This window comes from Cottoperca gobio, chromosome 1 (genome assembly GCF_900634415.1).
Source record: "Cottoperca gobio chromosome 1, fCotGob3.1, whole genome shotgun sequence".
Taxonomy (NCBI): domain Eukaryota; kingdom Metazoa; phylum Chordata; class Actinopteri; order Perciformes; family Bovichtidae; genus Cottoperca; species Cottoperca gobio.
Genome location: NC_041355.1, coordinates 11,330,505 through 11,346,535, shown reverse-complemented (window position 1 = coordinate 11,346,535; position 16,031 = coordinate 11,330,505). Strand labels below are relative to the sequence as shown.

At 37.3% G+C, this 16,031-nt stretch overlaps 2 protein-coding genes across 2 annotated transcripts; both read right to left on the bottom strand.

The window, feature by feature from the left end:
- Positions 1–921: 921 nt before the first annotated feature.
- LOC115007411 (uncharacterized) lies at positions 922–3,696 on the bottom strand. Its single transcript, XM_029430267.1, has 6 exons — positions 3,479–3,696; positions 2,190–2,332; positions 1,570–1,637; positions 1,321–1,434; positions 1,139–1,237; positions 922–1,055 (listed from the first exon to the last, which is right to left on the bottom strand). The coding sequence occupies exons 1-6, from the start codon at positions 3,590–3,592 to the stop codon at positions 922–924; spliced, it is 672 nt and encodes a 223-aa protein (XP_029286127.1). The 5' UTR covers positions 3,593–3,696.
- A 1,880-nt stretch (positions 3,697–5,576) lies between these two features.
- On the bottom strand, positions 5,577–15,215 carry fip1l1b (FIP1 like 1b (S. cerevisiae)). Its single transcript, XM_029442882.1, has 16 exons — positions 14,916–15,215; positions 14,478–14,532; positions 14,103–14,169; positions 13,841–13,959; positions 12,742–12,806; positions 12,455–12,562; positions 11,909–12,039; positions 11,488–11,606; positions 10,647–10,700; positions 10,070–10,169; positions 9,754–9,904; positions 9,550–9,631; positions 8,965–9,017; positions 8,554–8,743; positions 7,574–7,720; positions 5,577–6,645 (listed from the first exon to the last, which is right to left on the bottom strand). Exons 1-16 carry the CDS (start codon positions 14,992–14,994, stop codon positions 6,504–6,506), a joined length of 1,662 nt encoding a protein of 553 aa, XP_029298742.1. The 5' UTR covers positions 14,995–15,215; the 3' UTR covers positions 5,577–6,503.
- Positions 15,216–16,031: the final 816 nt, after the last annotated feature.

Genomic DNA, 16,031 nt, shown 5'->3' with positions numbered 1-16,031 from the left:
TCATCTCTTTTGAATTATGTTTTTATTCTGCACCAGCAGTAAGTTTCAGTTTAACATTCTGGTGATATATCAACCTCTACTCAATCACAGATCTGTGACTGAGTAATTAATCACAGGCATCTTTTATCTATGCCTCAAATGCCCTAGTTGGAGCCCCATCTTATTGTATTATACCCGTTTTGTGAGTTTTAGTCGGTAAATTAATAGAAATGTATTTGTATTGTTTTCACTGTACTGCTAACCAAGTCGTAATAGCTGTCTGAAGCTAATGGGTTGGTCCCAAATTCTGAGTAAGCTAACAGTAAGGGCTAACTGTTGATGTTTTTTTTATTGTACTTTGTTTATTTTAACTTTTGTCCTGTTTGCATGTTTATTACATGATACACAAAACATTTGACCGCTAGTCTAAACTTTTGAAAGTAGTTTCCTTGTTACCGTACTAATTGATTTTTACAATACCTAACTGATGAAATGATTTGTAAATGCTATCATTGCTTTGGTTGTGTTCGTTGTCCAACACTGTTTTCATAGTTTCAAAGTTGCTTCCAGAGTTAAAAAGTTAATCAAATATTAAGTGCTACTTTTAGGTAGTAGTAGAATATTTACCACAGTGTGTTTTGTTTATTGCTCACTTTTTATTTGTTTTACTTATTGTATTGTATTGTAAGTGCTACTTACTTTATTTATGTTTCTTTGGTTTTGTCCATATCTCTTCTAGAGGGGTGTTTGTGAAATAAACAAAAATAAAATACCTTATTATTACAAACATATTATTGAGTTCATATTTTGAGGCCACACTACTGGGCCCACTAAACAAGGCAGTTCCTCCATCTTAACTTTATTCCATTGTCTTAATTACTTATGTATATCAGGAAAAACAATCCGCACTTTCTCATACAACATGACAAAAGTAATTATGAATCAGTTCACAAATCTATCAAAAAGAGCATCCAGGAATCTTGCAACTCGAAGTCCCATCTTGAACTCTAAGAAGGAGTTGATGGAGTTGAGGGCGCTGATCCCCTCTGAGGGCGAGATATTGTCCGGGCAGATTTCTGTGTACATACACATCAAGTCACAAACCAAACAGCTCTGAATGGCATTATGGAGGCACAGTAGAAATAGTTCAAATCCTCACCGTAGTCTGTGTCCATCATTATGGGCGAAGGCATCCGGAGACAATCTGCTTGTGCCTTGAGCATCTCCACAACATCAGGTGAGACACTCCGTCTCCTGCCTGGAAATGAAGATTACAGAACATTTCATTAGAAAAATAAGAGTCACTCCAGTGTTTTAGGAAATGATAAGTGAGTTTCTTACTAAAAAGCATAAGACTGGTGAAAGTATGTTTGCCAGAGACGACTTCTTCATGGATAACCAGACAGTCGGAACAGTCTGTCGTCAGGTACACTTCCCTGAGGTAGAAAGGTTTCTCTGTGAACCACACACACACACACACACACACACACACACACACACACACACAGACACACACACACACACAGTAAAATCAAAGGAGATAATGTGAGTGTTTTACTGAAGGTTACATCGTGGCTCTTCTTCACTCACCAATTAACAACGTGTTGTTTTCAAAGGTCACATTGTATGTTAAGCTGGAACAATTCTGTGTGCCATATCTGTGAAGAAGAAAAGTAAAGCTGCATCAAAACATAATATTATGATATATTCTTAAGTAAGCCAGCAGAATGAAGCAGTTGTATATAAATTCCTGCACCGGCTGCTATAACCAACATTTTTAATTTATCAATTGATCAAATGAGTACGTGAAAGGTGTTACTTGTTATAATGAACCCACAAAGAATGATCACACGACTCTGCAGTTTCCCTCCTGTTTGTAGTGTCTTTCAGCTTGTTTTGGTTTTAAGACGCGAAACTGTACTGTTTTCATTCACTCACACAGCGCTCATCAGCGTTGTTTCCAGACACATTTACCAGCTGACCAGAAAACTCCAAATGAATGAAGATGCTAAACAAACACGTGCTAGAAAAACAAATGAATAAATAAAAAAGTTTGTAATGTCTGGTTTGTAATAACATTACCTGGAACCATCAGAATTCATCTCTAGACATTCCTATGAGACGCCTAGTGGTTGGAGATGATTAATTGAATAATAAAACAGTAGAAAGTTCAGCCCTGTGGTGGTGTGATCGTGTGGGTGGGGATTTACATTCTCTGAGTCTGGATGAGATTGAGGATGTTGCTCTGGGAGGTTGCAGTGACGTCCATCTGATCACTGGTGATCAGATGGCCCAGGGAGCGGCTTCCTGGGAGGTCCGAGCTCCCCCCGACATACAGCCACCTTCCCAACAGCTGAATCACACAGACAGTGCACAGAGTTTATATATGTCAACGTTTCTCAACCTTTGGGGCGAGGACCTCTTGTGGGCTCTTGGGAGATTTCTGAGACGTATATTTGTTTGAGATAGTATATGTTTGAAATATAACATCAGCATTTAGTAAACAATGTGGAGCTCCCTCTATGCTCTTGAAAGTAGATCACAAAATGATGCCATATTAAAATTTGGTAAAGCTTCGTTTTGCATGTCTGATATTTGAGGTTTGAAAAATGTCCTGATCATTTACAAGATATTTTCTGGAAAAAACAATTATGTTTTTGTAATTACATGGAAAATAGACAGTGTTTCCTAAGCATTACAAAGCATACCTTCTATAGTGCACAGCAGGTCAGCTGATCAGGCTAACATGTGAGACTTTACTACAGACAAGCATAAATAAAGGGAAACTGTTCCCAATACAAATCCAATGGTAAAGGAATATCAACCTATATTTCAATGATGCTTTTATTCAAAGTATATTCCTGTGTTCTTTATCATTTGTAACAAATACAGTTCTTTCCAGGAAACATACCAGGAAAGTGTTAGAAAATGTAAAACAAAGTGTTACCTGAAATAATTGTAAAACTTTTTATTGCTGGGGCCCAGAAATCTGTGAGACCTAGAAAGAAGTTCACGGGCCAATGAGGAGAAATCAAGGCGTATATACAGCACATAATGTATTAGTATATTTTGCAAGGTTTGGTGGGAAAGGACAGGGGGCGCTGTAATAATGAAGGTTACTGCAGTTCATTATCAGATTTAGTTGGGAAGGCTTTTAATATTTTTAAGGTTTTATCTCCTGCGGTTAAACAGTTTTAAAGTGAGAAACAGCTTCGACACACTGAATTAGTGTCTGTATGTTTCAGTTATGTGAACATACAGGGTTTACTTTAAAAAAAAAAATGTTTTCCATGGTATGGCTTATTTATGCATTTAAATTATATTTAGGTTATGGTTCCAGTTTCACATCTTTTTTCAAAACTGATACAGCAGAGCTTGTGTAAAGCCGTATGAATATGTATCATTGTATCTGATATTTTCATTTTATTGCTGACCAAAAGAAAGGGTTGAAATTAAACACTGATCCTTATGATTCCAAGTTGAGCAGAGGTGCACTTACCTCTTCATTGCTGATAGTTATTGGTTCAACCAGCCTGTCACAGCTGCCCAGAGGTGCAGAGTGTCCCAGTGAGAGAAGGCTCAGCCACACAACGGCAGCAACACACTTCTTCATCCTCTCGATTGGATCGGATGTTGTTTTTCTCAAGCTTTCCTTCCGTGTCTCGTCTGTCACACTCAGCTTTTCTTCAGGTAAAGCTCTTCACTGCCTGCCACAACCCTGCCTTCAAAAGTCAGTCTCCCCCTGGATGCATCACACCAGCATATATTTACTTTTTTGGGAGCTGATGTAAGCAAAGCAAACAGCCCAGAGGGAGAGAGACTTTGACCGGTTTGAAGAACTGATAGAATCTTAATCCATTCACATAACAGTAGAGGCTGTAAATTGTATATGTACATTCATTGTTCATTTTCATACATATATAAATTTATATACATACACACATATATATATGTATGTGTATATGTATATATATATATGTATACACATATATATATATATACATATATATTATATGTAATATATATACATACTATATATGTAGAATAATATATATATATATATATGGTAATATAATATGGGAGTAGAGGTAGTATATAGAGAGAATCTAGATGTACATGTAGTAGTATCTATGTTATATATATATATAGATAGAGATGATAAGACAAACAGTATACATAGATAATACATATGCATATGACATTTATGATGACAGGGGAGAGATATATATTATGTACATGTATATAGATCCTATATGTTGTATAATATATATCTATACTAGTATGAGATGATATAGATAGTATATAGAGAGATATATATATAGTAATCGAATAATATAGTATATATATGTATAATATATATATACATATACTATACATATACATATATATATATATACATATACATATATATATATATATTATAGATATATATATACATATACATATATATATGTATATATATAATATATATATATATTATATGTATGTATATATATATTATATATATATATATGATATATATATTATATATACATATATATATATATATATACATATACAGATTATATACATATATATATATTATATACATAACATATACTATATCTTTGTCACATATACATATATATAGATATATTATATCCCACCATATATATATATATATATATTTGTATATATATATATATATGTATCTATTTATTATATTATATTTCTATATATATATATATATATATATTTATATATATATATATATGTAAATATCTGATATATATGTATATATATATATATAATCTCTATATATATATGTGTGACTATATATATCTATTTATATATATTTCTTATATATATATCTAATAAATAAAACTATATATCTATGTTATATCTATATATTATATATATATATAGATATAATATATATATATATATAGTATATTTATATATATATATATATAATGTATATATATATATAGTATATGTATATATATATACGTCAGTGAATTTCTTGCACATTTATCATATTGTATTGTTGCAATTATTTAAGTGTGCTAAAATGAAATAAAAATATATTAAGAAAAAATTAAGTATTAAAAGTATCCAAGTGTAACATTCTCAAGTTGCATAATGAGTATATTTAATATTGTAGAAAAATTAAGACTGCAAATCGTAGTTTTAAAAATACTGGCAATAAGATATTTAGTTCTAAAATAAAACTATAAAATAGTAATTAAACTGCTGTTAGCAGGTCAATAATGTGTTAAAGTGTAATGGATGAAATCACAACAGCTACTGAGCTTGTATATAAAAAGATCTGATCACTTAATAGAAAGGACATAAAAACTGAGACCCTAGATTCGAACAAACAATAATATGAGCTATAGCCAGGTTTTTGAAATACTGGGGTCACAAGTCCAAACCCCCCCCCAGAAAAAAAGATTTATGTCGCAATATTGTCAAAGCAGATGATATTTAGAAGTTAATTGAACTTTGTCCTCACCTCCTGATAACCCCGCTGTGCTCTGCCAGTTGATCCCCCGTAGTGAATTGTGAGCGTTTAGGAATGTGTTGAAATCCCACAAAATACACACTTAACAGCTGCCTCGATGTACAGGAAAGATCTTTACGTGTGGTTCAGAAAGTACACCTTTTTTTTGTTGTTGCATTAAACATATCCCACACAGTTACTCATTTAAAACAAGAACATTCATATTAATACATTTCATAGTTGAATTATGTTAAAGATCTTTTCCAGACAAAAATATTCATTTGGAGTAATTTGTGTCTTCTCCACAAAAAGTTCAATTACCTCATTATAAATTGTTAAAATTGCATCTGCTCTCATTCTCCCTCGTTGCTGAAATCCAGAATCTATAAACATTTTTTTTATTTAAAACGGTTTAACTGCTGGACACAAGATGTCTCCTCGTCTGTTCTGTGGAAGATTAATATCAATCACTATCGGAAAACTAATATACTTGAAGAAAGACTATCTATTCTTTAAAAAGTCACAAAAAGACATCTTATCAAAAGTGTTTTTTTTAATTGAACTTAACAAACTGACAGCTGTCTATAGAGGTCTTCATACAGGGCAAGAACAAACAAACGACAGAAGAAAAAAAGAAGAGCTAAATCTGCTGATCGTCCTGACTATACAGTGAAATCTCTGAGCATGACCTAGTTGTTACAGCAGTGCTCTGCGGGGGAAGAAGACAAATTGATGCCCTGTCGGATGTCAGCTAGTGATGGAAAACAGATGAAGTGAAAAGGACGACCTTCCCTCCTTTACCACCTCCTCTGCTCCATCCATTCTCTGCCTGAAGTGATGGTGAGGATGAATGACAGCAGGATGCAGGACAATGGAGATTGATGGAGAGGGGAGTGACAGCACGCATCCATCACTCAGTGACTTCCTGGTTTTGTTGGTCTGTGCTCATATTCTCCATTTTTCATCTTGGTGGGGAGACACGGACGGACAGACAGGAGACCGACAGAAAGACAGACGGAAACAAAACAGGAGTCGGTGATCACTACTCCATGGCCTCCTGGTTCTCTTGGTCTGCACTGATCTCCTCTCCGGCCTCTTTGCCCTCCTTGCTCCTCTTGCTCTTCTTGTGTTTGTGCCTCCGGTGGCTGTCTCCCTCCTCGCTTTCGTGCCGCCTCCTGCTACTGCTGCTAATCGAAGGAGAAGGACGAAAGTGTGGAAAGGGCAGAGGAGGTGAGGAGAGGGGAGAGGGGATATTTAAGAGGAAGAGGAAACAGATCAGAGAGAGAGTAAAGGGCAGGGAGGGAAGACAATAGGGGAAGAGAGATAAAAGGTTAGGCAGGAGAATGGGATACATAGAGACAAGAAGATCAATGGGTGAAAGGAAGAAAAGGTGAAGTGAAATGGAGACGGACAAAAGGGTAGAAGGTGAAGTTACGTAAAAGACAAAAGCTAAACCTAGAGCTGCACGATTGCGACCAAAATGATCACGGTTACAAAATATTTTCATATTTAAATGAACAGAGAGCCCTGCTTTCATTTCCATGTTGTACTGCATTCCTGCTAATGTTCAAATCTTTGCATCAAATGAAGCCTGGTCCTTATTCATAGTGCTTCTCCCAGAAGCAAAACAATTGAAAACTATTTGATACAGTTTGTCAATTGACTATTTGCTCGGCCTTTATCCCACTTAGTTGCCGTCGTTAAGGCTGTTAATCTTCCCGTTCTCACACGGCAGGAATGAGACCTGATTTCTAGACAAAATGGCTTCTCATTTCATCCGGCAAAAATCCAAGGTCACTTCCACAAATACAATTAATAGCAGGACAGACCTGCTGACATTAGATTCAAGAGGTTTGCTTTCACTCAATTTATACAAGTGCAATCGTGTAAAAAGCTTCCACTGGGAACCTCATTTAAGAATAAGTAAATATAAAATACATACAAGATATAACAAAATATAGAAAAAGATTAAAATATATATATATATATATATATATATATATATATATACACATGCATCAAAGAAAAACTAAAAGATTGCAGTCAAAGCGATTGCGGGGAGAGGGGAAACTGTCGATTATTGTAAGAGAGAAGTTTTGTGTGTTTTCGTACCTGCGAGAGGACTTGTGGCGTCCCTCCTCTTTCTCTCGGTGCCGTCTCTCTCTGTGTCTTTCCTCTTTCTCTCGGCTCGACCGCTCACGATGTCGCTCTCCATAACCACGCTCCTGGTACTCGCGGTAACGATACCGCTCTTCCTCGCTATGGAAGACGAAAGAACAAGAGTTTTTACTTTACTGTGTTATGTTTGCATGCATACCACACAAGCTTTAATTCTCTGATTAAAATACGGCTATTTAATGTTACAGTGAATTAACAAATATGTTATCAGTCTGTGACCATGACTGTTGATTAAAATGTGCTTTTTAGTAATGTTTAGGCCATCGGCTTAAAATACTGAAGATAAATCTTATGATCACTAATCGAATACCTCAACCGAGGACATCTGCTCATACCAATTACCCCTTCGACATCAGTGCTCATCTTTTCCTTAATTTAAAATCTCTATAGGTCACAGCGTGATGAAACTAGCACCTGCTACCTGCCACACAGGGTAAATGTTGGCTGTGGCAGGTTATTCAAAGCAATTCCTATGTTAAAAGTAGTCAGGAATTAAGGCATGATATATGCTATATTTATTTTGTCTGGTGCCACTGACTCATTTCTCAAGGGTTCTACATAGAGTTCAGAAGTCGCAGACAGAAAAAATAATTCAGCGAGCAGTAGAAATGTTGGGTGACAGTGGCAGGGGCGAAAAAAACAACTAATTAATTTCAGACCATGAGTATGCGTCATGTTTATGTAACGTAACATGAAGCCACTATGACTAACGGAGGTGGCAGCCTGCCGTGACTGAATGAAACACTAAACTTTAAAACGACACCAACAAACAAATGTATGCATGTAATGTGAATCTGCCACGTCAGGGCTGACACCTGATCCACTTACTAGGATCGGTGCCGATACTTATCTGGCGTATCAGATTGGTACATCGACAGACAAAACCTGCCTGTGAATGTTTTTGTCCCTCTCACCTGGTGTAGCCCATCGCTGAAGGGCTGTGCTCCCGCTCTCTCTCCCGCTCGTGTGTCCTCTCTCGAGGTCTTTCTCTTTCCTTCTCTCTCTTGTCTTCTCTGCGGGAATAGAAGTCCCAGGGTTTGGTATTGTCCATCATCGGGGGCCATGGAGGAGGCACACCTCCTGCCATGGGTGGAGGGTATGCACCTGAAAAGGTAAAGGGGAGCCGAAGTTAGCAATCTTTCAGATGACAATGTAAAAAGGTGATAATGCTAATTAAAGGTTCAAACATGTATTTCCAACAACACTGAAACCAACAATATAAATAACTAAAGAAAAAAGTCACAACAGATTTCTTATTCAGATCAACATTTCTGACATTTGTCGTGTTGCCGATTACAGACAGATTATAGTGTAAAGCTTCCTACCTTGAGGGAACGGGTAGGGCGGCACAGAGCGTCCATCATAACCTCCAGGGTGACTGTGGAAACAGAGAACAGTTAGCATGTCTCACAGTGTGTGTGTGTGTGTGTGTGTGTCCACATGAAACTGTATGTTTGTTGTCGATGGTCACTATATTTTAATTCATATTAAATATTCTCTCAAATTCAAATATTTGACCTTTAAAGACTTAAAATCCACCTGGATCTCAAAAACTCTATTTTGGTGGTGGCACAATGACCAGCATTTTTCTGACCTTCATATTTGCACGTCTGCGACACGGTGCACGACGTCCCAAAATGTTGTCAACTAGAGCAAACTAAATACTTTGTGCAAATGGGCCACAATAACAAAAAGTAATTAAACTATTTTAATTAAAACATTCTCCAACCAGGAGTTGTGTTTAAATCTGCAGGACAGATATGTTGATAATCTGCAGCCTCTCATTGGAGATGTGCCACGACAGAGCGCAATTACACACGGTCATTGTACCCAAGACCAACCAACTTGTTGTTGAACTTGCACAATTTAAATAGAGCCCTTAGACGTGCGTGTGTGTGCATGTGTGTTACCTGTCCAGAGTGGGGATGATAGTAGGAGGGGGCCCACTAGGTGGAGGCGGAAAACCAGGAGGAGGGACAGTAATGGGCAACCCTACGAGGGAGAAAGAGAGGAAGGAGAGAGAATAAACACACGGAAAACAAAAAACTGAGCAAATACAGGGTAAGATAGGATGGCTGCTGAAAAATCTAATAAACCAGCCGAGAAAGACTTACTGGGTGGGGGGATGAGTGGGGGTGCAGCGTTGACGTTTGGTGGTGGAGGGAGGAAAGGAGGTGGGGGTATGTTTGGAGGAAGTGGTCCAGGAGGGAAGAACGGGGGAATCTTAGCTGGAGTCGGCTCAGCATCTGAATTTTCAGCGATCACCTGCACAACAACAACAGACAGGATGACAACACACACTCGCAGCGCAGTTTCTTTTAACTTTAACTCCACTTTAGTCAGAGCTAACGCAACGTTTTCAGCAGGAACATTTTAATGATGCAAACAAAGTGTGTTTGGATTGAGAGCGTCTGTGTTGCCTCTGTGTACCTGGATATTGTTGCCTTCTAGATTGTGTCTGCGTCGCCCTTCAACCCTGCTGATGGTGGCAGTCCCTCCACCAATCACGTCTATAGTACCACTCGTCTTCCTGGGGAAAGAATATAAAAAAGATTGAAATCAAGGCACTGAGCGTACAGCCTGTCCACTTCCACACAAACAATATGCAAACATAATCAGCGATGTTCATAAACTAAATATCTAAATGAAAGTCATTAAAAGTGTCTAACAATGAGGTCCTAAAGTTATCAGTGATCAACATGATCACTACTAAAGCCTGACACCAATAACAAATGAATTGTTTTTTAAGGAACTGTGACTGAATGGGGCATTTTACAGTTTAATGAATCATTGTCAGAGCTCTGCGTCTCATTCCAAACTTCTAACTTATATTTCTATGTCATGACACATGCACATCACACACCCCAAAAGAAAAAAAAGTAAGTTTCGGGCCTTGGAAGTAGCACCGCAAGTTTTTCTGTGGTCACATTTTATTGTCAAGAAAAACGTCAGGCCCAACACATTTCCAATCAGATCAACTTATCCTGGTAGGGACATGTCAACTTACGTATAGTAGGACATGTCCGGAGGAGGCGGGCCGGGCCATTGAGGGGGAGAGATCCTACCATTTTGAAACAAAGAACAGAGTTAAAGGAGATGAGAGTAACATCGGCCCAAACACAAACTTACAGCCCTGGGGAGGACTTGTTCCACCTACAGGGATAAGAGCCGGCCGTGGCTCAGGAGGTTAGCAGGTCGTTTTTTAAATCTAAATTTTTATGCATTGATTTTGAAATATGTTGGGACCCCCCTTTAAAACGAGATGGTACGACTCGGGGTGTTTTATCCTAATAAATACATTTTAAACAAGGTTGGCGGATCGATCCACGGCTCCTCCTGTCCCCATGAGCAAGACACTGAACCCCAAGTTGCTCCCTCCGCCACCATCGGTGTATGGATGCATGTGTGAATGAGAGGCAAATTGTAAAGTGCTTCGTCTGCCTGTCAAACCTCAAATGATTGGAATTCATGTGGAAATTGTGATGAAAATAATATATTTGTGTTATGTATCAATTTTTACAGTCCCCTCATTGCACCACACAGATCTAATGTTTTAGTCTGCTGCCATCTTTAGTCTAATGTACATCATAACATATCTTTTTTTGATACAACAACTTTTCCCCCTCAGTGAAGCATAAAACACTTGTTGCGTATTGCAACTTTTTGAAATATATATTTCAAACATTTTCACTCAACATTTATACTTAAATTCAAAATGCACATAAAGCAGGTGGATGGAAACACAATTACTTTCTTTGCCCATTTACTTTTCTGCACACATCACCACTAAACTTTTGTGTATTATATTGCCAGGTATCTTAATAAGCGAAGATAAAAGCAGAAGTTACCTGGGGACCTGACTGATAACGGGCTTGTACAGGCTGACAGGAGATGTGAAGTCTGGCTTGGAGGTGTGAATAGGCAAAACGCATATGTCCTTCTCATTGCCTGTCCTGCCTTGCTGAACCTGAGGAAGAGACAAAATAAGCTTGTTAATATACGTCATGTGTTAACCATAGTAGAGATAGTAAGTCTTGATATTAAATGTAGAAATACAGGTGAGAGACATGAAATTAAACTGTAATGTTTACTTTTGTTAATGTTAGTCAGACATAAAAACAAAGGGGGTAAAGTATTTCTTATAATGTGACGTTTAAACCACACAGGAAACTGCTCTGACTTCTAAGTGATGAGATGGAGAGGCTTGTGAAGAAAACAGAAAGGTGTGTTGTACAGGGTGTAAGGCCAGAGTAAACACTAGTCTCTCACAGTGATCTTGCTCGTCACCGAGCCGACAGTAGAGGCCTCCAGGCCCATGCGCAGTCTCTTCTGTTTTTCACAGTAAGCCTTCCATGTGTCTTCATTGAAGCCGTAGTTAAAATAGTCTGACAGATCCGCTCCTACACACACAAACACACACACACACACACACACACACACACACACACACACACACACACACACACACACACACACACACACACACACACACACAAAACTTGTTAAATGCTTGGCATGCCGTATAATAATAATAATAACAATAACAATAATATTACATTTTAACGGTGTCTTTTAATGGTACTCAAGGTCACCTTGAGGAGCAATAAAACATCAATAGTTGACAGAATAGTTCTGCAATGAGTTAAAATCTGTAGAACATAAGATGCATTTGTTGCAGCTAGTGAATAAGCTCATTTAGTAGTTTGAATTCCATAATAGAGTCCAGTATGCAAATCATTGTCAATGAGAACAAATATTCTGAAAATGCACATAACTGCGGTGCACACATACACACACACAGACACACACACAGACCTGGCTTCCTCCAGGGTTTCTCTTCAAAGGACTCCATGTCCGCTTCCAGCACAGGAACCCCGTTAATGTTTCCAGGACCATCCAGATCCACTCCCTTCATCTTGGAGGCTGAGGAAAATAAACATAACATAACATGTTAACCGGACTCGTACATTTTGTTCAAACGTTTTACTACTCTCTGTTTATAATATCTATGTTATCTGTGTTTTGAAAAGAACATAAAATAAAAAGCTGTTGTTTTTTTTAAAGGTCAAAACAGAAACTGGGTCAAGAACATAGGGCGATACCTTGTCCATAAGGTCGGGAGCCTGCCGTCTTTATGTTGAGATTGACAGGTGGAGCTCCATAAGTTCTGGAAGGGAAAGAAATTAAACCCTGTTATTTATATCACGAGGTCTATTCTTAATTAACTGCCATTTCCACCATATACAAACCCCAGTTGGGACGTTGTGTAAAAGTCATCAAGTCATACATCAAGCAAGAATGGGAAATAATTCCATCTACAAAGCTTCAACAGTGTCCTCAGCTCCCAAACGCTTATTGAGTGTTGTTAAAAGGAAAGGTGATGTAACACAGTGGTAGACATGCTTCTGTCCCAGCTTTTTTGGCACGTGTTGCAGGCATCAAATTCAAAATGAGTGAATATTTGCAAAAAAAAACATAAAGTTTATCAGTTTGAACATTAAATATCGTCTTTGTAGTGTATTCAATTCAATATAGGTCGAAAAGGATTTGCAAATCATTGTATTCTGTTTTTATTTACGTTTTACACAACGTCCCAACTTCATTGGAATTGGGGTTTGTACATATATAATACCATATACAAGTAAAAAATAGGAACAGTAAATACTGTGGTGAATTAACTTCTGATCAGCCGATAGTGTACAATGATATGGTCAATGCCAGTTTCAGTTACGTTTATATGTTGCACTACAATGCTTTAGCATGCTCAGTGTTTTGTAGGCCAGACAAGCTTGTTTTGCTTCATGTCAAAGTACCAGCAAGCTTATAAAGTAGCTAACTACTATCATTTCTTAAAACTATTTAGAAATTATAGATTTATTTAAATAGTTATTTATATCAGTCGTATACAACTCAAATCCACATATTTAAAAAAAAGGTTTGGAGTAATGAGAAACAGTGTATAGTAAACAAAAAGGTGTCGACTGAAGCCTTAGCTTATCACACCTACCTCTTTCACATTCATTATTTTGTACAATTCTCATTAAATGTATATATTTTTAATCAAATCTAGAATTCTACAGTATGTATAAAGCTTCTTTAATTTATATTTTATTGTCACCTATAAAAAATAAATAAAGTTTTGACAACATTAAGTTTGCAAATTAATTAAATAATCTGAAAAAACATTCGACTAAAACCTACGTGTACTGTGGTGCTCCAGTTTTAATGTCTCCGATGGTGACGCGGACATCATCATCGTCATCATCACTGTCGCTGTCACTGTCAACATCCTCGCCTGCACCTTCACCTTCACCTGTCGCCTGACAGACGGGGGACCGGGGGGGGGAACAAAGCATGAGATATGAACATTTCTCAGAGGGACAGAAAACAACTGTGAGAGGTCTGTGAAAACTGGAAGGTAAGCACATCTCATACTGTGACTGTGTGATTGCACGCTACCTACCTCAGAGGCCAATCCATTCCCTGTAGCGTGTTCAGCAGAATCCTCTGTTGAAGCATCAGCAGGTGCACTGTAGATAAAATTAAACATAAAGTTTCTTTAAATTACAGAGAGCACATAACAACCAAATATTGTAAACATCATCAAACAATGCAAATGAGATTATATATGATTTTGAGTCAACAGTCCATCTTTGAAACCTACGAATGCATACCTATGGATGTATATACTAATTAGTGTTTTTATGCTTTTTTTATAGTTTCTCTTTGTGCTGCTGTTGATAGCACCTCCTCCTCTGGATGTAAACAGGTGTCTTCAGAGTTTATATCACTTACACAAATGCAAGTGCTTGTGTGGATGAACATAGATGTTAAATACCTGACAGCAGCATTCAGTTTGGCTTCCTCGTCATCATCTTTGCTCTCAGACTCATCTGAAAGATGAAAAATGCAAAAAGTTATTTAAACTATAACTAGCTCTAGAGGCCATTCATTAGCTTCTCATGCTTAGCCTATGCACGACATCAAACATAGAGTGACTAAATTGGTATTAACCACCATATTAATGTGGAATAGTACCTTATAATGTGAAAGAGACACATTTAAATCACTTTTCTCTCAAGTCATACGGATGTAAAAGGCCGGGAAAAGCAAACAGCCGCAGCTAGCTTAGCTTCCATGCTAGCTCTCTAAACTTCTTATACTAGCAGACTGTGTTGTTAGCATTTCATTAACAAAGCAGCACACACACTGATTCGTGTCTCTTTTGGGCAAGGGAAGTTGTGTTTGTGGACAGCATGAAGTATGTTTTTTTTACCTCCATACAGCCATTCCTCCTCCTCATCTCCACCGCTGGCATCAGTGGTGGTTGTTTTATCCGCTTCCTCCGCAGACATGTTCAGCTAACACGGAGCTAAAACAGCAGCAGCGTCACAAAGACAATGTTCAATAATGCTTCTCGATGCACAAATATACGCTCAATGTATCCCTTCAGCGAGGGAAACGCGGGTATGTACAAAAATTAAGCCTTCATTAGATTCATCTCCAATGTCTGCGAGTAAGTTTGAACCCGGAACAGGTTGTTGGCCACCCGCTAGGTGAAGGTGTCGCTGCCGAAAACACAGCGCCCCCAGCGGCTGAGAGGCGTCACGCTTCACCGAGGTTCAGCTTTTACATGTGGTTCTCTGCATTTAGGCGTTTTACGTTACAATCACTTATGATGCGGCATAGATACTAGTATACTATGAATCTTTATTTTTTCTATATTATTATTAGCACAAGGAACATGTACAAAACAAGACAGGGAATTAGAATACAAAGATAAAGGATAGAGTTCAATCAATGCTGCAACACAATCGTACACAAACAGTAAATAATAGAGGTACCGATACAAAAAAAACCAAGAGAGAAAAAATATATTTAAAAATAAAACTAGCAATAAAAGCAACAAACAAAGACAGTTTTTATTTCTGTTGATTGTTGAGGTTGTGTAAAGGTGAGTATAAGTAGTCATAATGTATTATAAGCCCCATCAGTAAACCTTTGATTATAACTAATCAAGAGCATTCAAGACACTTCGACATATAATTCATTATAAGTCACATCTATAATATTTTATGATTGTTGATAAAAGTGCATCAGAGCATTATGTGTGTTTATGAGTCCAATCATAAAGCATTATAAATGCATTATAATTCACTATGAATGCCCTTTTAAAGCACCATAGATGTGATCATAAATAGTGTTAAACATGTTTTAAACCTTGATGGTGGGTACACCAACCTATAAACACAAAACAACACAATTGTCTAAAACTGAACCAGTGTATTTGTATTAATTTTGTTCTTTTAAAAAAACTTTTCTGCGTTGCTTTTTAGATAATTTAACCCATATAACAATGATCAGGTTTTACAAAGCCTGCTGACAGCTTATT